A 23,266-nucleotide genomic window follows, 5' to 3' on the forward strand; every position below is an offset into this window, starting at 1 on the left:
AATTTTAATTCCACAGTAAATCATAGCAATAGCTTCTCATTTAATAAGGCTTAGCTGTGAAATTAGAGGTGTAATAGTTATCTCCATAACTAAGGACATAAATAAACATTTATAATAATAATTATACAACAAATCACAGTCTAAATCTCTGTTCAAAGTTAATCTCAATTCACAAGACAAGAGGAGGGAAGTCCAGGACTAATTCTGAGTTACGTGTGTAGAATTGAGCCCATGCATGTATCTTTGGTGATCAGTTTAGAGTAGGAGATTGTAACACACAGAGGTTTAGTACCCCTGTTGAACTTGGCATTGTTAATACCTGTTCTGGTTTAATGAATTCAAGCTTGATTGCCCTCAGTAGCAATCCTGGCTTTTCAGTTTCCTGTCTTGGCAAGCATTGCATCATTCATGAGTGTCAATGATTGTGTGTTTACTCATAGATAAATAAAGGAAACGTGTGCTCCTGTTTAGATTTTTTTCTTACAGTCAATTCATGCATTAACGGGTCTAAGAGGTAGGGACAGGTTTTTTGTGTGTCTGTTTTTATCCGATTCATTTTACTACTTTTAAACATATTACTCTAATTCTGCAAGGATTTTTAGGAATTCTACCACTGAGCGCTACAATGGCTTAACTATAAAGCATCTTGCAAAATTAGCTATTTGTCACTAGTTCTCTTGGCTTTCCTACTTCCAGGCCTTATGACTTTCCAATTAGTTTCTCACACTTGCTCTTGAGCAATTTTCCCTGCAGCATCAATAGAGCTTAGTTATATGAAAAATTACAGTTCTAACAGCTGAAGTCAAATTATCTAATGGATTGGGTGTGGCAGTTCACTTAATGTCCTTTTAATTACCTATTATCTCTGCTCTTTATTTCCTTCCTGTAAATACACTACTTCCAGTTTATAGGAACTAAATCCCTACAAAGTTAAGCCAGGTCCTATCAAGCATCTTCCCACACCAGCGTTGATACTTCAAATTTGACTGTAATTGAATTAACACCCAAGGAGGTACCTGGCAAAGATGCAGAACAGGAGAGAGTTGCTTATTTTATTTAATTAGCCACGTCGGGAGTCTGCAGTGTCTGGAGTTTCTACATATGAATGCGATCTATCAAGATGTGACAGAACGCTGTATCACTGGACATCTCAGAGGTGCCTTGCTAGTGGAAGTGAAGCAGTTATGGCAAACAACACTGAAACAGTTTTGTGGCAAAACCCTTGGTTAGTTTCTGGAAATAAGTCTCATTTCATTAGCTTTGTGTTACATAATTCTTCTCTATTATAGAGAAAAAAAATAGAGGTTATCAAATTTAAGTTTGAGGAGGGCTTTTTTCTCTTCGTATGGTCATTTCAGTTCCTCTGCTGGAAGTTCTTGAATGTGCCTTCATGACACCCTGTAATGTTTGCACAAAGCTTATCCCCCAAAAAAAAGATGATCGGGTAGAAGAAAAGTATGTTCTTTTAGCACAGCATGGGGCAACAAGAGGTTAGATTCCTCTTTTAAACTTTCATTACCAAGCCATGTTTGACAGATGGCTTTTCCCCACATATGAAATGTTGTGTAAGAACAAAGAAAATACTTGTTTCTTGAATTCGGAAGATGATTTCAGATGGCAAACACCTTCAAATTGCCTCACACAGAGCTATGTTTCCTGTGGTATAATAGTGGGAGGAAAAAAAAATCCATGGAAACTACAGAAATATTTTGGGGAAGGGTGTCAAGTCAGCTTGCGAGGAGACAAATTATGGGCTTGTACCATCCTCTTTTTTCAAGTACTAACCAATAAAGGTTACAATTCTTTATTCTCATTGCCTTTTGTTCTGACAGATCAGGGTTGCTCCAAACAATAGCAGTGCTTCTCAAGATGCTTAGACTTTATTTCTGCCAGTTTGTCACCTCACAGAGCCATCTGAAACATGGGCGCTTGTGTTTGAGCCCGAGACATTGGTTTCTCCTCCCTAGCATTTAGTCTTTGCTCTTCTGCTGCTCCTTTACTGGGGAGGCCTCTTCAGAGTTATACTGTTTTTTTGCTCCTGAAGGCAACTATCTTTTTTAATCACACATCATAGCAAGTCTAAGATAAAAATCTTCCTTGCATCAAGAATTTGTGAAGTCTGGCACAACTTGCATTACATAACACAGAATTAGGTCATTTGCTTTTTTTTTTTTTTTTAATACTGTCTCCTTACGTTTTGAAATAGAAAATTATTTCTTCATCAGAAACTGTTTTCAGCCTAGCTGTTGCAAAGCCCTCTCTATAAGAGATGATTCATCCAAGCCAGTAAGCAGAAATAGCAGCAAATTGCAGACCTCGCTCAGCGGGCAGGGGCAGTGCCGGCGAGCTGACAGGCGGGCGCAGCGCCGGCTTCCCTGGCACAGCATCGCCCTGCTCCAGCTAGAGGCCGGCTAAGTGTTCCTCTGATTTCATCTTCACTACAACAGTAATGCTGTGATGGGGGGTCTTATTAAATCTGTAGCCATAGCGATCACCGCAGTACGTTGGGCTTTTAAAATAATTCTGGTTTTATTTATCCTCAGTGTCACAGCTTTGAGCATGGGGGGCGGGGAGGGTTTTTTTTTTTTTTAATTATTTGGTTTTGTTTTTGAAGTGAAGGGCTTCTTTTATGATCCAATGAAAACCTCTTCCCACATACGCATCTGTTTTAATAAAGATGCAGAGAAATGCTGCTGGCTGGCAGTTACGAAACCAGCGTTTAGGGCGGCATCAGCCCAAAGCCCGGTGGCTGATAACAACACCACGTCTGGTGCGTAAGTCATCTGTTCTCATCAGGGCCCTACGTGAAGGCCCAGTGGTGTGCTGGCACTTCTTGAAATTGCTGTGACACTGTAGCTAAGCAGCTCTCTGGTTTGGTTTGATTTTTTGAACTGTGGTACAGAGGCAGTGACAGCGCTTCAAATTTAGTATGACATACATGTTCTCCCAGTTAGATATGCAACCAAATTTTAAACATGAGTTTGTAAGATTTTTGTCTCAAACTTTTACATCTGTGTAAATGCAGGATATTAAGATTAGTGAGTCTCATGCCTCTGGTAGAGGAATTGACTTGACCTTCACTTGTACTGCACGAATTAGAAAACAGTAGATAGCAAAGACATGCTGAGCTGGTGCAGACTCAGCCTGGGCAAAGACTTCCCTTGTTTGGGTCCAGAAGCGAATAGCCACATTTATTATAGTCACAGCCTTGCTTCTGGTCCCGGGCTGGCTGACAGTCGGCTGGTTCAAGCAGCTCTGTTCCTAGGGGTACAGCCGTGTGCTTTGACCAGAGGGCTCTGGTCTACAAAAGTAGGCTTAGTTGCTAACACTGACTAACAGTTTCAGCATCCGCTGAGATTTATATCTTAATTATGTACCGTTTCGTGGAGGTTTAAGTCATTTTCTGAACAGCATGAAATGTGGTAGTCATAAAAGCATACCATCAGGTGGCTGCTGTCTATCTCAGCAAGCGGTGTCAGGTCATACTGGGAGGGGAACACAGCTTGGTCCAGGGCATGGGATGCACAAACGTCATGCAAACTGCCGTGTATTAACGTAGACTTGCAGACTGACAGTGCTGGTTCTTGTTATCCTCTAATGCCTCTGTGAAAGCAGAGCCCAAAGGCTAAAACCTACTGGCTTACTGTGCAACGTGGAGTATTCTGCACCCCTCCACCATAGAATATGGTTTATTGTTTCCTCGTTTTTGAAGGATTCTTATGTGAAAGGTGAATTTTTCTCTTGGTACTTAAAGAGGGACAAAAGCAGTCACGGAACAAAAAGTTAGCTGTGACATGATATCAACTTGGGTTTGGGACTTTTAGACAGGACAAACTAACATTTCAGATACAGATGAATTTCAGAACTGGCCTAAAAACGAAGATGAGCTATGTAATGGTATCTCTACAGTGCAGCTCAAGTCCAGTGAAGAATTGCTGTTTCTTGCAACTGCCACACAAATGCAAATTTATTGAGCTTGGTACACAAATATTGATTTATAGAAAAATATATGAATGGTAAAATTCTTTCTAGGTTTTCTACTCACTTTTTCTGTAAACATTATGTAAGTAGTCACAATGATACTTCATCACTGACTATGTGATATCCTATTACCTGGATCAGTGACCCAGGATGTCTGCTTTCCTTAGCCTCAGCATCCATCCACGTTGCCTTCCATTAGAAGAGGCAGGAACACACTGCTGTTACCACATAGTCTTAACTAGTTCTGACAGTACTGTAATCCGGAGGACAACAAAAGAATTAAGGGGAGCTCTGAACCTGTTATGTTCTTGACAACCTCTGGACATCCACAAACACCCAACAACATCCTCTGCCACAACAAGAATGAAAAATGAAGTTAGAGCCTAGAAGTCTGCATTACTCTCTGTTCTCAAGGCAGATGAGGGGAAAAGACTGCTACCTCTGCCGTCCCCAGTTTCAGTGCAACTCTTTCTTAACATGACTGTAACAGCTGACTCCAGGCTCAAGCAGTATTACAATTACTCCACACTGTTTACAGTTCAAAGTTATTGCAGGCATTGTAAAAGTAACTGACATTTAGCAGCCAATCACAGAAAAATATTTACAAGAGGAGGCTTTTTTGTTTGCGCTTTTTAATTTCAGACAAATCAGAACAGAGGACAGTATTTCAAAGGTGTATGTTTTAAGTTTGTATTTGCAGAATAGTATCATTGATCTCTAAATAGTCTTAAATACTATCAAGTTTGCTTCTCACTGAAAAGAGAAATTAGCCTTACAGTGTTCCAGAAATCATGCAAGAGTTGAGGTCTCTGATTTTTAAGTAGTAGCTTAAGGTAGATCATCCCATGACAAGATGTGATTTTGAGGTTGCTGCAGTTTGGGAGCTTTTTGCATAAGGTTTTGGGAACCTGACTGCGCTGCATACACGCACAAGAAAAGATAGTTGCCTATTTAAAAAAAAAAAAAAAAGTACTGTCTAGTCTGATGGCATACTGTGAGTTTGTACTTGAATGCATCTACCTAAAGAAGGAATTAGCCAAAAGCGCGAAGAACCTGATCCTAAAAAGAAAAACAACCACTAACCTCAAAACTAAATTCCATACAATGTAGCACAGGTAAAATACTTGGACAGGTGAGTCAGAAGGAGCCAGTCACACCAGCTGCCCTTTCACTAAGGGCATGGGGAATTAAGATGAAAGACTTCAGAGGCCACATGAGCTCCTCTCTATTACCTTCTTAAGCTTCAGCTTCCGATGTTCCTTCAAATTATAGGAACAAACAAGTAGGTTTGAAGGCTTAGTGCAACTGTAGGCCTATAATACTACTTTAATCAATTTCTTTTTGAAAAGGAGGGAGAGTAAAGCAGAGAAAAGAAACTGTGCAAGGTGTTTGACAACAAAGAGTGCAGGGAGCTCGGAGCTTTTTGAGGGTCAATTAGCCAGAAAACGTGCTAAAGACTACATGCTCTATTGGATTACTGGCCAAAGAATTACCCCAAAGCAATCAAAGTGGCCCCGTTGCCTGAATACAGAAAGGCAATTACAGATTTTTGAGGACATGCTACAGAAGCTTTAATTAAAGGTATTACTTCTACATCACTGAACATTGGAAATTCAATTCTTACTTGCAGCCACGAGAAGTAGCTTTTGTCTTTCACTTGTGTGTAGGATATCAGCATAAAACATGACTGGCTTTGGCATCTCTTCTTTAGGAATGCATATTGTGTTTCACCCCACCCCTTCTTGCAACCAGCAATTATAGTGTTGACATATTAATAGGTGGATTTCCATTGCTAGACCTTCTGGTTTCCTCTGACATTGTGTAAGTCTCTGTCAGCAAGGACAATACGATCCCTGGCTGGATTCCAAGGTGAAGTTTGTGAAGTACTATTTGTGTGCAGAACAGAAAGGATTGTATCAAAAGAGCGAGGAGTTTGTTGTTCTTAAAGTGGTTGGTATAGTAAATTGCAACTTTTAAATGAATTTTCACTCAGCATGCTTGATAGCACAAGCAACCAGTTCTAGAAGAGCAGACTTTGGATATTTTGCACCAGCACACATGCAGTCACCTCCTGGCACGCTCACTGGTAACTGTGCCTTCAGGTGTGCTTTAGCAGCTACCTGGCTAGCCAGAGCCTTTCTCAGCCTTTCTCTGTCTTTCACAGCCATACAGTTCTTAACAATGCTACACCGATAGGACAACAGACACCACTGTCAGCTTTCAGTTCCTGCTCAAAGTTGTAGGTCGCTGCACTAACCTTTCACAGAAGGCACCCTCTGGATTCCTTTTGGCATCAAGGCTTTACTGGGGCTTAAGAGTGCAAGGTGCCAGCTTACCATGTGGTACATTGAAGCAACACAATGGTGCAATTTTTGCTGACTCCCTGTATGTGCAAGCAGTTAAGCACCTATCTTTCCTACAGCCTTGACTCTCACTCGGAGGTTTGTACCTTACTCCAAGAGCTGACACAATGGCCCAGGACACAACACACATGCAAGCTTTGCTAGGAGCCTAAAACACCACTGCTATTTCCTTGGTATTACAAGAAACACACAAAGCAAGAAAAATCACTTACCTTTGTTCTATGGTTATTTTGATGCCTCCTTCACTGTCCTGCTGCAAGGACTGGCCAGGCCCTGCTGCAGCTGCTGCCTGGCCCAGCCCGGGGAGGTGCCCCTACCTTAGATCTCCTTTTCTAGGCTTGGGTGGTCCTTCACGCCAATCACACCCCTGGCTGCAAAACGCCTGTTTCCCTTTTTCCCCTCTTTCTGCTCACATTTGTTTATGTTTCTTCTGTGTTTTATCTTTCTTTATGTGCTTCCCTTTCAATATCAATATTTTTAATCTGAAATTTACATTTGCTCCAAGTCGTGGTGGCCTGGTAGAGACACGCGGACCACCACCCGGTCCCAGGTGTGAGCTCAGCTCCCTCGTTTACCACCTGTGGGAGAATCACTTGGCTCAGGGAACTTCAGGTCCCCCATCTGTTGGATGCAGGCTGGAGGCCATTCAGGGAAACAGGGATATCCTCCGAGGCATGCCGTGGTGCAGCCAGTTGACACGATAATAGTTTCATTATTAACTAGAGTTCATAAACTATCTGTAAACCTATTCCTCAGCTCAGGTTTCTCTGGTGCAAGAGCCAAGTGTTAGCCAGACAGATGGGATCCTAAAGCTTTTAACAGGTTCTTTCATTTTAATTGGCTCATTGTCTGAGCTCTGCCAGTCGGACAAGAACAATACTGCCCAAGCACCGTGTCTGTGAAGCACCAGGCACACGGTGCAGCGAGTGTCCTGCAAAGTTACGAACGCTTCAGGGTTAGCACAGCTAGAAATGAAGAGGTGGTTTGAAGGTCCTACACTTTGTGGAGCAAAGTGTTTCCTCTTGATATTAATTACGTATTTACATCTTTGCAGCAAGGAATCTCAAAGTAAATAACGTCGTGGTCATTGCCCAGCAATGGCTGTGCACAGGAGACCGAGCACGTGGCCGAGTGCCTCAGGCGCGGCCTGCAGCAGGCAGGCCTCCTGAACGCGTGGTGTGTGGTACAGGCTTGAGCCAAGTCCGCAGCTTTTCCCCTTCTCCCTCTCAGGTGGAGAGCCACCACCTCCTCTTCGGGGGTTGCAAGCCACTAATCCTGCTCAGTTTACCTGCTTCAGCCGACCGAAGTGACCCTTCTGTGGAGGTGCTGTGGCTGTGAGGGCTGGGTACGGCCTCATGTCCCCACCTGGCCGTGTTCGGCCTCACTGCTGACTGACTGGCCGTGCCCTGGGTAACGTAACAGCGTTTCCTTGCCTGAAATTACAGAACTGTGCGGCACCACGGGACACAGCGCAGGTCTTAGAAGCTGCCTTCAGCATGGTGCCCTCTTCACGCCGGTGAACACGGGGTCACACCCCGTGGCTGAGCTGGTCTCTGGGAGAAGCCTGTGGCTCGGCCTATCTCGCTGGGTGCTAGGGGTGAAACCGTAATGAGGAAAAACATGTATAATTGTTACAAAGATGCAGGGCCAGTAACTGGCTTTGCAGTGGGTTGATTCAGTGCAGTATTATTTTTGACTCCATTCAAATATCTAAAGTTTAAAAATGGTTAAGTCTCATGATACGTTTGGGACGAGATGTGCGAGAAGATAAAGTAACTTTCCCAAAGCTACACACAAGCTCAAAAGAACAGACAAATTAGACTCAGTATTTTAATTAACCGTATTGTCAAAGCTTTTTTTCATTTTTTTCCCATAGTTTTGTAGGGGGGTACCATGCCAACATTATTAACATATGCTTAGTTCTTGCTGTTGTGCCAGTATAAGCTTACACACAAGTTTCTAAAAGAATGTCACTGTATGCTGCTCACATCCGTGGTACAATACCAGCTTTATGCTCAAATAGGAAAGCCTTTACCACTAACTACAAGGGTACTTTAGACTGTGTTTTCTCCCGCAATCTGCAGAGTGATCTGTATGTGCGGCATTTGTTTCTTTTCTAAATTTGTTTTGTCAAGTTTTATTTTAACGCTCATTCTGAATACTGCAGCTTGGCCGTGGAAAGTGTCTGTTTGGCTAGAGTCACGTGTCAGTAAAATTCAGGGCTTAAATAATTCCACTTTTGTATGTCCAGTGGAAGCAGTTGGTTTGTGTTCACAGCTAAGATTGGAACGGGACGATTTAAAATGTACCGGTTCAGAATATTCTTCAAAACAATCTTTACTTAATGTTCCTGTGATCATTTACTACTGCCATCACACTTCATGAGGCAGCCAAAACTGAAGTACCCACGTAAAGTCAATTCACACTTGCAGCCTGCTGGACATAGAAGAGACCCAGTCGCTGCTCTCGTTCCTGGAGCTGCAAGTTACGACTACAAACCTTACAGGAGACACAGCTTAAACGAGCTGCTTCCACCGGGGAGCTGGCAAGGATCGCATCTCTGGGCCTGGCCACTAGTGAGCAGAGTGCCTTCAAAATGGTCCCGAGGTTTGAGGTTAATTTGGCCCTTTAGGGCCTTTTTAAATAGCTCCTGGTAAACACATTGAAACATCCTGGGCTTGTCCTGATCCTGAAGCTTAAACAGCATTTGGTGCAATCAGAGTGTGGGTTGTCAGTAAGAAATGAAATTGCTGTGATTCCTTTGCAGGATCCAGGGCTGAGCACTGTGGCAGCAACAGGCGAGGGCTGACTGTGGAGCAGCTCCTGGGCTGTCTCCACACCGTTCAGAGGCAGCTGGCGCAGGGATGTCCCCAGCCGCGCTGACGCAGCCTGGCTCCTACCCACCCACCGACTCCTCTTGCAGGAGATGCTTTGTTGGATTTTGGGATACTGAGAAAAAGATGCAGAGCAAGGGGAGAGGGCATGGCAGCTGGCTGTTCTCTGATGCTGACTTGTCTGATATCTGAGTGGCAATCCCAGAGAGAGCCCTTCTCTCTGGGCAGGCCACTGCCATAAAGCCACAGCTGAGGCAGCTTGCTACAAGGGCAGCAGGGAGCCTGGGCTCCAGCAGCCTCGTGTCGTCCTCTCCCCTTTCCTCCTTTGAGGCCACAGCACTGTCTGCAGCACTGCTAGCTGGCGGCCCCGCACACCATGCCTTGCTTCTGTGACACCCAGCCCTCTTCTCATTTTCAGGATTAAAATAATTGAAGGAAGTAACAAAATAGTATATATATATATATACATATATCATATACACAAGCTTCATATTTCAGCTTAGGCCACAGAGCCCATTTTTTCTAGCGTAATGCAATTTCTTTTGGAGCATCACAGTACTCGAATCGTGCTGGAGCTGAACCACAAAAAGAGAAGGGAGATTTTTTTTTTTCCTCTGTGAAGAGTTTCCCACCTCAGAACATACATTCTGCAGTTTTCCTCTAGGGAAAGGCATTTAAAACATCCTAAGTCTTACTAAATTTGAGCAAATGGCAGGTGGTACTTGCCTACAGTTGTTGTGATGAATTCTGGTAGTGTCAGTAGCAGCACACGTGGGCAGTACCACCTGCAGTGCCGGTTCCATCAGGAGGTGTTGATGTGGGTACCACATACCTCGTTATTAGAGAACTTAGAAGAAAATGTTTATCAAAACTGGAAGGGGAGTAGAGCTTTCTGGGTGCACAGCAGGTGGAGCCTTTCCTTGTCCTCGCAGACGTGCCTGCTTTTGCTTTTGTTGCTCCCAGGTGGACACACTTGCTCTGAAAGAGGTGGCTTGAGAAGAAGCTTGCTGGTTTGGTTTGGCTCGCTCTTCCGAAGGGCTATCAGATAAAAATGCCGCTCGCTCAGAACAGGGACAAAAAATGCAAATGGAGCTGCTGTTAGGAGAGTTGTTCATTGTTCCCCAGTTTTACAGTGTATATGAATCTGCTTAAAAGCTCTTCTCCAGATGAGGAATGTAGTTTGTTTCTAATTATGTGACATGTAATCAAGCGTGACGTGTCTACTTACCCCTTAGATGACAGCAAGCTTTATTTCCTTAAACAGAGTAAGGTGGGAAACATTCAGGTATTAAACAGTGCCTAAAGCCTGCAAAAGTTCTTAATTTCAGTATCCCTCTGACTTGACTTATCTGTGCTAATTCCTTTTGCAAGAGTAAATTAGTCAAAACAACTGGAGTGCAAAAAATGCCCACGCTTTGGGCTTCACATTTTATTTTTAACTCAAATGGTTTCCTTGTTCGCTATCAATCATGACAACTGTTAATGCAAGAAAGCGAGAGCCCATTCTTAGCATCTTAGCACAGAGAACTGTTTAATACTGAGCGCTTTGTTCTCCATGTTAAATGCCTATTGACTTCTTTGGCCCAGAGAAATATTGATTTTTCTCTTGCTTTCTTTACAGGCTCTGCTTTCTTCCCTGGTCGCTGTGCTGAGATCTTTGCCAAAGGTCAGAGCGTTGGGAAACTTGGAGTCCTACACCCTGATGTTATCACCAAATTTGAGCTCACCATGCCGTGCTCTGCCCTAGAGATCAATATTGAGCCTTTCCTGTGAAGACCGGACTTCTGTCCTCCTACAGATGTCCACTTTCACATGCAGCACCCTCTGCTCCTCTGTCTTTCTCTGCAGGGAACATCCGCTTATGCTTTTAAGTTTCAATAAACTAAAAAAAAAAACAAGTCTGGCTCCATGGGTAAATACGTTCCTTACAGTGCAATTAGGCAGGCTTCTACAGTATAAGAATGTGGCATCAAGGATGAGACTGTGCCACCGATGTTTTTAAGGGAGGGGGAAAAAAAGTATCAAGTTGGGTGAAAGCCCAGTGTTTTACAAGAGAAATATAATGGCAGAGCACATGATTAGTTTTCAAAATCAGAAATGTTCCACAGACACAGCTTCATACTGTAACTGATTATGGCTGCATAACAGGAATCTCATTCTTTTCTTATTGCATGAAATAAGATAATTGATTAGAGCAAATGTTGAGTGAATGTGAGCAGAACTAAGGAGTTGAGCTTTTATTCTGTACGGTTGTCATGTGCTCATCAATGGTGGGGGAGGAAAACTTGTTTCATGAAAACCAGAGATATTTTGTAAGCAAGATGTGTGTAATATCTGCTTCCCTACTCCAGACATAACTGTTGCTCCTTTATCATTCTAAATTCAGAAAGGGGAGTGGGTGGAATTGAATTTTTCCATGGTTGATGTAAGCCTAGCGGTTTCTGAAGCTCCAAACCAAATTGGAGCAATGCATTTAAGAGCATATGCCACTGGTCTTTTGCACAAGGAACTGAAAAATATCAAAGCTTTTGTCGGACTGAGGGATATTTGTCTGTACAAGCCAGCATGGTCCCTGCTGCACTTGCGTAGCCCTACCAGTGGGTTCCTTAACCCCAGGTGCACAGCGGGGCCAAGCAGCTTTGGGCAGTTTGATTTTCTTGCAGCCTTGCCCCTAACGTTATACTAAAACCTCTCACTGATCAGGATTTTCGTCTAGGTGGATTTCTGGCACTAGTTATAGCACGGGGCACTGTGCCTCAGCTCCCCTGGAAACTGAGGAGCTCCAGCCAGACACGGCAGCGCTTGATGCATCCGCTCTGGTGCAAGGCAGCTGCGTGGGTGGCCAGCTCAGTGCGCTTCAGCAGGCTCCTTACCAGCTTCTAATGAAGTTGGCTATCGCTCATTTGCAATCTTATAACCATTGCTAATGTTGCACGCTAACAATAGTAAGCAGTTTGCATTAGGCCAATTTATTGTGGCTCGTTTCCATTACGGAGCCGGATAGCCTCCGGCCCCAGGAGGAGCAGTGCCGGGTTAGACCTCCGGGTGCTGGAGGAGGACGTACCGGCCGCTGGCTAATGGGAGAAGAGGTGAGGTGCAGCGGTGAGGACAAGGTAAGAGGGCAGCTCTGGGAGCTGCGCCTGCACACCCCCACCTCTGGAACCGTGCGGGCTTTCCAGTGGGAGCTCGGTCACTCGTCTCAGCAGGTGGGGGGGGCAGCAGGCACGGCTGTGGGGTGCAAGCGCTAATACATCATGAAAAATGCCCGACAGCTACCCATCTGGGAACGCTGCGGTTCCCCTCAGATGGCAGCGTAGTTTTTACTTATCCCTGCGTGACAGACGTGAAATGAGAGCACAGACATTGCACAACCGACTTGAGTGCACATGGAGAGCGAGAAAACTGCAGCCCGCCTTTCCGAGCCTCCCGAGGGACTATCCAGCTTGCCGCGTGCAGGATCTCTCTCTCCCCGATGCCTACACAACTGTAACCAAGCAAGCTCACAGTGTGGGAAGCAATCTGTACCACAGATGGTAAGTATTAAAAAACCCTCTTTATTAGTGTGTCATGCATGGGGATTAGGACGACAATAAGGCAGATTTGCATTTCAGCAGAGTGCAGGCATACTTGTGTGCACTAAATATATTTCTGTATGCACGATTTTCTGACTCTGGGCATCCCAATTCTCCCGTGAATTTACTGTCCTTTGAGTGTAAAGTCTGGCTTAGGCTGGCACTAAGGGCTTGAGCTGCAGGGGCGTGCGTCGCACGGCTTTCAGGGATCAGTTCTCCCGGTTCACGTTGTTTCATGTCAGTAGCCAAGTACTCCACGAGCAGGACACCAGCTCTGTGCTGGGGAAGCAGCACTGCTTGCCAGGAGCAGAGGAGCAGAGTCAACAGTGAGGTTAAATTTGAAGCCTCTTCAGAGCCACTGAACCCACTCCCAGCTGCCCACGATGCCAGCGGTGCCTGCAAGGCTGCTCCGGCTCTGAAATTCAGGAGCGTCGTGCTCAGGATGATCCGTGCGCCTGGACAGGCGGGGAACGGCACGTAATTCTAGCATAGTTACCGCATGGCCCAAACCCAACTGTCTGATATTTACAAACTGCTCATAGTCGTATTCGATGACCGAGGTACCTAACGCAAAGCTAGAGAAGGCCTCTGCAATCTTTATTTTTCTTTGTCTGCCCCTTGGTGATATTTGCAAGTGAATTTATAATGGGGGCTTCGGGGTTAATTAGCACCACAAGCTTGGTACAGGATACGTGTACTCTGAGCATTAGCTTTTTAGAACAAAAACCACGGTGGAAAAGAGTGATGCAAGGTAGCAAGATTTATGGAAAATGAACCCATTCTGTTATCTTTCATCTGGCAAAACTACAGGAAAAAAAAGGATTTTTCCAAATTTCCAGTGTCTAGGTCAAATATTAACAACTTCCTTGTTTAATCTTCTTTTGTCTTGGGAGGCTTCACTCCCCTCCAGGGTCCCTGGTACTGTGTCCTCTCGGGTTTTCTGTTCTTCCTCAGATCTTCCAACGCCTCTCACCAGAACAGCTCTCCCTCCACCTCTAGCAGACAGAGCAGTGTGTTGGCAGACCACGAGCGGGTTGTACAGGGGGACCTTATCAAACTGCGAGTCATTCCCCTTCTACCAGTCATTTACAAGTAGGAACAGAGGACAAGACGAACACAACCACACCAAATCTTGCAAAATATCTGTATTTTAAAATTTGAACCAAGTACAGTTTGCATGTATTGCACGAACCACATGCAGGTGAATACTATAAAAGATAAAAATATTTATTTAGTATTTAACATAAGTGCTTGGATTTATCAAGTATAATTTATAAAATTCTCATAGCATAAAATAGCCGTGATTCAGAAGTGAAGTTTTACACACAAAACTGCACAGACGTCCCCGCCAAACCGCGCCTTTCTCGAGACCGCCCAATTCCACACCGTGGGCCCAACACCCGACCCGCTGGGAGGCTTCTCCCAGTTTTTGTCCCAGCTGCCGTGACACGGCACCGCTGCCAGGCTGCGGCGCCTTCGCTCTCACGCAGCGGGCATCAGAGAGCATCCTTGGTGGGGCCAGAGCCAGGATGCTATCTGATGGTGGGATATGAGGAGAAGACCAAGAGCATCCCAACTGAGCACAGACCCATCCGTTTTGGTGGCTCAAACAAGGTGCAAGTGCGCTCCTGCCCTGCTGGAAAATTTGTTTAAGCTGTTCGCATGCACACGTGGAGACAGACGTGTCCACAAACCCCTTTTAAAATAGTCGAGCCATGGCCTGGGCAAATCTACAAATGGCTAACATTTCTGCCTGCACTACTTCTGGAGGTTACTGCCCATATTTTAAAGTCATTCAGCTCTTGCAAGTGCTCCAACCGCTCAGCCAAAACTACCAGCTACGGTGTTTGAACTTGATTCTGTTTGTACAAGCAGCCAACGGATGGCAAAGCACCTCCTTTACATTCTTCAAGTTATTTTATTTATTTTTTTGCAGCCAAGAACACAAACGTACACGGTTAAAACTCTTTTACTATACACTGTCAGGAAACGGCACAGCAGCCATCCTTGAAGCTCTGCAGTCGCAGCATTACGTTTTCCTAGCCAAGCAGACCACATTCACCGCTGTATTTCTCAACAGCTCATCGGTCCTGGAGCAGATATACATTTATCAACGTGCAGCCTGAGAATTAAAGCCACAACAGCCCTAACTACTATCCTACAGGTTTATACAGGTATTGCAAGGTGCGTGGAAGACCAATCGCAATGCTGTGCGGCACCAGAAAGTTACGGCAGCTCAGCACCACCTCTCGCCGTACTCCGGTCACCCCCGGCACCGGCCGCGAGGCATTTTGAGGGCACTGCCTGTCCCCCAGCCCCGGCACTGGAGGGACAGCCTCATCCCGGCCCCAACAGGGGAGCAAGGTCAGGGGCAAGCAGGCTGAACGCGAGCCTCACCACTGCGGTAACTCTGCTCTGCTGTACAGCACAAGAATCTCTCAGTGGAAGCTGGTTAATGTTAGAGAGGTTTGTTAGAAATCACTTCACATGCTTTGGGTTGGGTTTTTCTTTCTTCTGCTTTACTTTTTTTTTTTTTTTTAATAAAATGGGATTGCAATGGGTAAAACCAGGCCTGCAGAAATGGCTTGGCTTTCAGAAGATGGTATGAAAAGCAACAAGCACACCCACCACTGCATTCCCCCAGGGGAATGCACAGGCACACCCGAGCTGGGCTGTCCCTGGCCGTGGAAGCAGCCGGGCAGATGCTCCCACCACTCAAGGCAGCGGCACGGCACCAGCCCCACGTCCCGGCACCGCTGACCCACAGCGAGGCGGTCCCGTGGGGATGGGGCTTCGTGCTCTGCGCTTGTCACATACATCATCTGGAACACGGGTCTCCGTCACAGGGTGTGGGCGACATCAGTGATTTCTAACTCAGTAATTTGTGTTCAGTGATTCCCCTCAATCTTCAGAATCGGGCATTTTGGGCCAGTGCAGAAAGGCACAAATGCTTTTTGATCAAGTTACCTGCCTTGAACAACTTCTCCCTGAAATGGTGATGCTATGATTTACTTTTCAAGGAGGGAAATGTGCTCAGATCAATCCTAACAGCCCATGCAATAGTGGCACGATGACGGTAGCAGTGAAGCCCACTGATGAGTATGTTACGAATTTATACGGCACTTCAACCTCCAGCCTCCTCCGGGCTTCCAGGTCACTGATGGGGAACTTGTAGCAGTAACATAACGTGCCGAGGACCACGTTCTTCATCAGCTGACGTGTCAGCAGGATAACAGAGAGCCCTGTGAAGAACCTGGCCAGCACGAGCACCACCGTCGTACCGGTAATGAGAGGAAACCCCAAATTTTCACCGGTGTAGGCTGGTGCCGCGTACTGGTTATTTAACCAAAATCCCACGGTTGCTCCAGCTCCGGCTCCTAAAATAGTAGTGGTGTCTCCCCGGGTAGGGCTGTAATAGTCTAGTTTGGGGTAGTTGTAACACAGGACGAGAGGCACGGCTATGGACAGCAGCGGGCAGAAGGGGCTGGTGAGCAGCAGGTGGTCTATGCTGTCCCACGCAGGATACAAGAGCACGAGCAGCACAGCCGAGATCAACGCCCCACCGATCACGTCCTGTAAAGAGATCACGTTCAAAAGCTCGGTGAAAGGCCAAACACAGGTTCCCAGATGACTGCAAAACACCAACACCTGCATTCATAAGCGTGCAACAGCAGCAGAACTGCCTGAACTCAGCACCTACTGACGCCCTCAAGTTCACAGATGAGGAGTGAGGGGTGGTTTCGCAAACAGCTACGAAGCAGAAGCGAGAGGGGGCATCAGCATTAGAGCACCCTTTGTGCTTCTTCCCACCGCTGCCTCCTGCTCAGGTGCAGGCTCACACAGCCACAACTCCCCCACCAGCTCCCTGCCATCACCTCCGTGCCCACAGCAGCTGGGGTAAGAAACCCGCCCTTCCCTTCCGCCCGTCGCCCCCTCCAGCCCTGCCAGCCGCTCACAGGGAGGCCGCTGCTTCCCTCCCCACCCCAGCAGCCCCATGCCGTCAGCGGGTGGCTCTGTTCCCATCCAACTTTCCACAAGGGGAAAGCATCTCTGGCTTCAGCCACCTTCCCTCTGCACCCAGTGGTTCCCAGCTCGGGGAGTAACACGGCTGCTCCCAGGCTTGGCAGCAGGGTCCCCATTTTCACCCAGAACAAGAGACTCTTCCTCTCCCCTGCTCTCACATTTTACAGGCACTCTCTGTACGTCACTTGAATGGCAGAAGCAGACACCCAACTGCATCTCACAGACAACGTTACAATAAGCTGCCTCAGCACAAACCTTTCTCTCATAATCCTACAAGTAATTTCATCACACCGATCGGATTATCACTCGCTTTGCATAAATAGAAGGATGCTCTCTTTTGTTGGAGACGCCCCCCAGGAAGCGGGGCAGCAACGCTCGGCACGGACGCAATGAGCGCCGCCAGCCCGGCCAGAGGTGGGCACCTCCGGGCACGAATAAACCCGTGAGAAAGCTCTTGCCCAAGCCTCCGAAATCTGGCTGGTATTTAAGTGCCTGAGGCAAGCCCGTAGTTAAAACCTGATTTATTAACAGAGGCAAATCAGGTGTTTGGAGAACTTGATTGTTGTCAACAACAATGCTGGGAAGGCAGACAGAAGCCAGCCCAAAACAGCAGCTCTGTATGAAAGCAGGCAAATAAAGAGCAGCGTACGAAGTGTCACCGTGCTGCCCCAGGTATTGCTCGGGATGCAACAGACTCTGTATTCTGACCATGAAATTCACTGCCAATGCGACAGCTAATCACATACAGCAATGTCCTGTTCTCAAGGTTGTACCTTCCTCAGCAAGTCGTGACAGCTGACTACTTCTATGCATGGTCACAGACCAACACGAATTATTTATGAGAACTTATTTGTAATTATGCAGGAATGAGAGGACTTGTTCACAACTGAAATATTTAACGAATTTCTGGTAAGCGCGTTACTCAAGCACACCCAAACTTCAGCTGTTTACAACTACCAGGTAATGAATTCACAGCACACTTGGTTTTAAGCAACTCCAAGTGCCATTTTGCACATTCCTCATACAGATTTCCACCTACGTTTATCTCCTTATCCATTACACTAGGATAGTCACGGAAATACATGAAGTTGTTTACGGATAACTAAAACGTAAAATAATGTTAGGTGTCAATATTTCACAAAAAATAATCCATCTTCCGATACCAACTTTTAGATGAGGATTTTACACACGAAGACACGCTTGGGCCTGGCCCTAGCACACGGAACTGACACAGAGGAGCTGGGGCTCGTTCCCAGCACAGACATCCCAAAATCCCACCACTGCTGCGGAGGTCACTTCCCACCCTGCTATCTGTCTACCTTACATTAGAAAAAAGAGTCCTGACATCCTGATGTCTCCTCCCTGTGTGATCAAGGACAGAAATTCAGCAGCTCTTCACATGCTTTTCTGTCCCAGCTGTATGTACTTAACCAAACTGGGATGCCCGCGGGCTCCATCCCCATGGACACCTCTGCATTTTGCACCTTCTCCCCAGCTAACCCTTGCATTGTTCTGGCACTAGAGCTTTCGTCACCCTCTGCTTAGGGACCTGATTAAAGCTCCCCAAGTGGTACAGCGCCGTCCCCTTGCTGACCCCCTGTGCAGTAACACAGCTTGGGTGGTTCTCACGCAGACCCAAAGAGCCTGCTCTGCTCCAGTTTGTACCTGGGGTCCCCAGTGTGGGTGCCCGAGGTGATTCTCTGGGGTGTGGGAAGAAAATATATTTGTGTATTTATTACTGGTAGAAATATATATATATATTCAAAAAGTAGTGCTAATTTCTTTAGTGCTAATTAGAAACCCTTAGTTTCTATTTTTGTGTATGTTGTAACGTAGACATGCATTAGTACAGTAGTGCACGTATATAACCTATAAATACACATATATTGGGGTGCATGGTCAAACATCTCTTACTGGTAGGGGTGTGCAACCAAAAGAGCTCAGAGAGCAGTGGTTTATACCGCTTGCAGTACACAGGCTTGGCCTTCCTCCTTTCGGAGGCTCCTTAGCAGACACTGCTGTGAAGCCAGGAGGGGACGTGCCCCACAGCCCCACCAGGCTCCGGATGCACCTCGCTTGTCCCTGGGGTGCAGCGCCGCAGGGGACAGGCTGGTGCCGAGAGCACAGGGAGGTGAGGCCAAGCCCCAGCGCAGGGCTGCACAACATTTGGCAGTGCAGGATTAATGGTTCTTCCCCCTCCTCTGTCCAGCTAGGGGGAAGACCAGCAGAGGAAGGATTACCCTGATGTCTGAGAGGAAAATTTGCTTTTCTGAGATCTCCACACTGTGTTTAGGAGAGGGACCCTAGCTTCTCCCTGTGGTGGGGACATGTCCAGCGCTGGCAGAAGCACATTCTTCACCCCCTCTCCTCCAGCCTGCAATTACAAAGGAATTCTCACATGGGGCAGGCGCGAATTTTGCCCGAGGCAGTGACATTTATTTAAAGCCTTCCCCAGGGATGCTGCAGCTGGCTCAGCACCAGCCAGCACTGCGGCAGCCCCATGTGGCCACTTCCACCCCAAAACAGCCCCTGCTGCCATGCAGCACCCGGCCCCAACCAGAGGGACTTCGCATACGTCAAGCTGGACTGGAAAGCCCTCGTTTTGGTTTGCCCTCTAACCCTCACTGCTGGCCCTTCAGGGTCCTGCTGCTTGGCTTGTTTTTATTTCACAAGGCCTCACAGCACTATTTTTTATTTTTTAAGGACTGCAAAAGCCCGTGGTCTGGCTTTCTGCAGGCCAGACCCTGCTATACGCCTCCTGTTAAAACCAAGCTAATGCCACAGCTTGGAGCTGGAAGCACCAAAAAAGCCCCCAGAACATCGATCCAGCACCCCAAACACAGCAGCACTCAAAAATATTACTTTGATTGAACGATCAGGGAAAAAGCAGTTCTGTTCTGCTCTGTACGCAGCCACTTACTGCCTGAATTCCCTGGCTTCATTCAGCACTGGTGTGACACAACACTCCCCCTTCCACCCTGAAATGCCTTACTTGTGTTCCATCCCACGAGGACGGTACTGCTAGCGCATGTGAAGTGCCACTGTTTGTTTACCAGCTTTACAATATTTAAAGATAATTTCAGGATGAATGGTGTTATTAAAAACCTGAGATTCCACATGGAAAACGAGCAGGGCGAGCATCACAGAGCAGCCCGTCCCCAGGGGAGTGCTCTGGGCAAAATAAAGGCATCAGCCTGACCCTGTACTTTCAGAAAAGGAAAAAACAATTACCTGTGTTTACAGAAACAGCTTTCAGGCTTCTTTTTGGTGATAAAAGGCATCCTTTTGACTTCCCCAGCATCGGGCAGGACTGCTTTCCCATTAGGGAAAGCTGGGCATGGCGCTGTCTGCACTGCAGCCAGGAGAGACTCAGCAGCGTGGCGCGTTCACAAGGTCCCACGGCTGGCCCCAAAGGGTAAAGGGGAGATGAAAGCCTGCCACGCTGCTTTGGGGGCTGCCCTCAGCTGACGAAGCCCTTCTGAACACGATCTGCCGTGGTATTTCTCCTATCTATTTGGGATACTGCGTGCCAAGGAGAACACCATCACTCAGCTGTTCCAACATCAGATGACTCCAACATGCCCTGGCAGTGGTGAGACCAAAATCTGTTCATCCCACTGAGTTGAGGATCAAAAACTGGGCCATAGTTTTAAGAGGGAGAGGAAATATATACATACATTTCCAAAATACAGTTGAGTTGTCTGGGGAAAACAAAACAAAGACAATCCACCAACAACAAACCCCAGTCCTAGTTTCTCCCATTGCTTTTTTTTTCCTCAAAAATAATCTCAGTAAAATCACAGATTGTCTGCTTCAAAGTGCTCCCAGATTTTTGCTTCTTCCTTTCCAGGTAACTCCTATTCCCGCTTTTCACCTCCTCAGGCCCCATAACTGGAGATGGATGAGGAAGTGACAGACCCTTCCTCTCCTCTGCTTCCTACAAACGGGGAATACTCTCAGGCAGTGAAGGCAGGTTTTGTAATTAAATTCTCTCTGAACAAGGCAACTGTGTCACTTCCATCCCTTTCCAAGGCAGAAGCTCCCCCGGTAACAGCTGAGGCCATTGGTGCTTATTCCCTTTCCTCTAATCATCGTATTCCTTCTGGTGTGAATACAGCAACAGAGAGTTCTCACACCACTGAGTGCATCTGCAGAGGGCCTTTAACGGCAACCCCTTTCCGACTGAAGTGGCTGTGCTCTTTGAGGCCCCCCGGCCCAGCAGCACTGCCAGCAATGCCGACACAGGCTTGTTTTAGGGCGGGGGCTGCCCCACAGCACGAGCCTGAGCCGCAGCAAAGCACAGGAGAACCGCCTTGCCCTTGGTGCTCTGGGTCCTTAAATGGGAAAACCCAGTTACGCTCCATGTGGATACGTTTTACCTGTTCATTTGCTTTACTAAAACATTATGACTGCTTAATTATACCCTTCGGTGTTCACTTCTAGGAGGAGCTCAGTTAAGAAGCCAGGAGGCAGCACCACCGGCAGCGGGTACGGGGTGCTGTTCGGCCCAGCCACACGCTGTCCCTACGGCTTGGGCACGGCCCCGAGCCCCAGCCCTCCCTCCAGAAGCACCTGTGGCCACACACAAGAGGCTGATGCATGGCGAGAGGCCACGTTCATGCAGCTTGCCCAGCGCTGCCCCAGCTCCCTGCACAGAGAAGCCCCTGGTGAAGGATGCTCGGCCCTCTGAAAGGCAGCATTTCTCACGGTGACACGGAGCAGCTTTTTTTCCCCCTTAATTTTAAAGCCCTTTTTAATAGTGTCAGAGGCACAAAGGACTTTTTCTTCTTTACCCTAAAAATCCATCTATATTTAGAAGAGTCTTTCATTATCATGGAACAGCAAGGGAAATATGCCAAGAATTTTTACTGATTGACTTAAGGTCACTGGTGAAGAAAGGATGGCTCCAGATCAGATTTAAGATATTGTTTTGATCCAGTATGCCTGGGCAGGGAGGTCAGACTATATTTTATAGACAACCATCACACAAAAGGCTCTCTCTTACACTCATCTATTTTCCTTATTACAGCATCATTATTAGTTATAAAAAATGCACTATTTCTTTACATGCAGCCAACAAGCAATGCATCTCCAGCTGCTGGTGGAGCCCGCTGGCTGCTGTTCACGCTGCAGAAGCCGGCTCCCCCTGACAGCTCCCTAACAGGGCAGTAATGTTCCCCCATCAGGTACTGCATGATGTAAGTTACACTGAAATCTGTCCTCAGAGCAGGGCTGACACCTCTAAACTAGTGGCCAACCAGCTCGTCCTGCGTCACAGATTTCCGATGATTATTTTCGGACAACATATTTGTGCATCTCAGCCCTGTAGGGATGAGTTTCCTACAGGTTTGACTCCTAGCAGCTCCCTGTAATGCTGTTCGGTGTCACTGCAGCCCTGTAGGCCCAAGGAACCCGGCTGTCCCCCTGCCGGGGGGGGGTCCCAGCTCTGATCGCCCCCTCGCTCCCCGGCGTGCCCAGCCCAGGCCGTGCCTCCTGCTGAGGACACGGGTGCTCTTGCACCACCAGCCTCGCTAGGGAGCCCTGCCAGTTGCCCAAGTGCATTCCTTGCAATTAACGTCTCAAAATACGGAGTGACAACCCACACCCCGCACCAACCTCACCCGGCCTTTAAACCCACACGTGGCGGTGCTGGCTGTGGCAGTAATTGCCCTTCAGATTCAAGTAGCAATAGCCCCAGGGTTTCCTCGCAGCTGCCTCTGAAGGCACAGCTTACATATTGCCACAGTGGCACGGGCGAGGCGAGTCACCCGTCACGGGAGGCCGGGCAGCCAGAGCCGCGCTGCGTGCGTGGCGAGGGCAGGGGACGGCAGGGGACAGGGCAGCGTGGCTCACCAGCACGGTGTGCATCCCCGTGTACAGCCTGCTGAGACACACCAGCGTGGAGAACACGAACGCCGCCATCAGGCCGAGCTCGAAGGGGTACTGCGGAAAGAAAGAAAAGCACACGTTAGGCCGTTACCCACTTCCACAGGGGTACGGAATCAAACGGCCTGGGACCTCACACACCGTAGCCGTCCAAAGAGATCCGTGTGAGCTGAGACAAGACCCTAGCAGGGGCAGGCCTGGGAAATAGGTGGCACCTGCAGGATTTTGCCCCTCAGTGTCCGCCCGGTGCGAGGCCTTAGCGCTGAGGGCCTCCAGAAGAGAGGCGCAGCGCGTCCTGCAGGCGATCCCCGAGGTTTCGCTGCCACCTCGCAGCCCGAGGGGAGCCGAGAGCCATGCTGTCTGCCCAGAAGGCAGCGGGATCGATAGTGCTGCGGCAGCAGGGCAGGGGGAAATCGATGTCTGGGCTGAAGCGGCCATCCCGCTGCTAGAGCAGTCAGGGCCGCTCTTCCCTCCGGCGTTTAAGGTTTAATCAGCCTCTTACAAAGCTGCTTTTACATAATTCCCTCTCTGAGTTGCCTACTAGCATGGGGAGAAGTATTGAAATAAATCAACATATTTAAAAAAAAAAAAATCACATTAGATAAAG

At 47.4% G+C, this 23,266-nt stretch overlaps 2 protein-coding genes across 2 annotated transcripts in view; one reads left to right on the forward strand and one right to left on the reverse strand.

The window, feature by feature from the left end:
- The window catches only part of FARSB (phenylalanyl-tRNA synthetase subunit beta), a 38,319-nt gene extending 27,237 nt beyond the window's left edge, over positions 1-11,082 (forward strand). Inside the window, exon 17 of the mRNA XM_083848986.1 lies at positions 10,800-11,082. Within this exon, the coding sequence (XP_083705112.1) occupies positions 10,800-10,951 (152 nt within the window). The 3' untranslated portion in view covers positions 10,952-11,082. The remainder of the gene's footprint in view (positions 1-10,799) is intronic.
- A 2,801-nt stretch (positions 11,083-13,883) lies between these two features.
- SGPP2 (sphingosine-1-phosphate phosphatase 2) overlaps positions 13,884-23,266 on the reverse strand; it is a 31,235-nt gene continuing 21,852 nt past the window's right edge. The window contains exons 4-5 of the mRNA XM_083848996.1: positions 22,627-22,716; positions 13,884-16,323 (exon numbers count right to left, since the gene is read on the reverse strand). Coding sequence (XP_083705122.1) covers positions 15,784-16,323; positions 22,627-22,716 — 630 coding nt within the window. The 3' untranslated portion in view covers positions 13,884-15,783. The remainder of the gene's footprint in view (positions 16,324-22,626; positions 22,717-23,266) is intronic.

Source organism: Anser anser (assembly GCF_964211835.1).
Source record: "Anser anser genome assembly, chromosome: 9".
NCBI lineage: Eukaryota > Metazoa > Chordata > Aves > Anseriformes > Anatidae > Anser > Anser anser.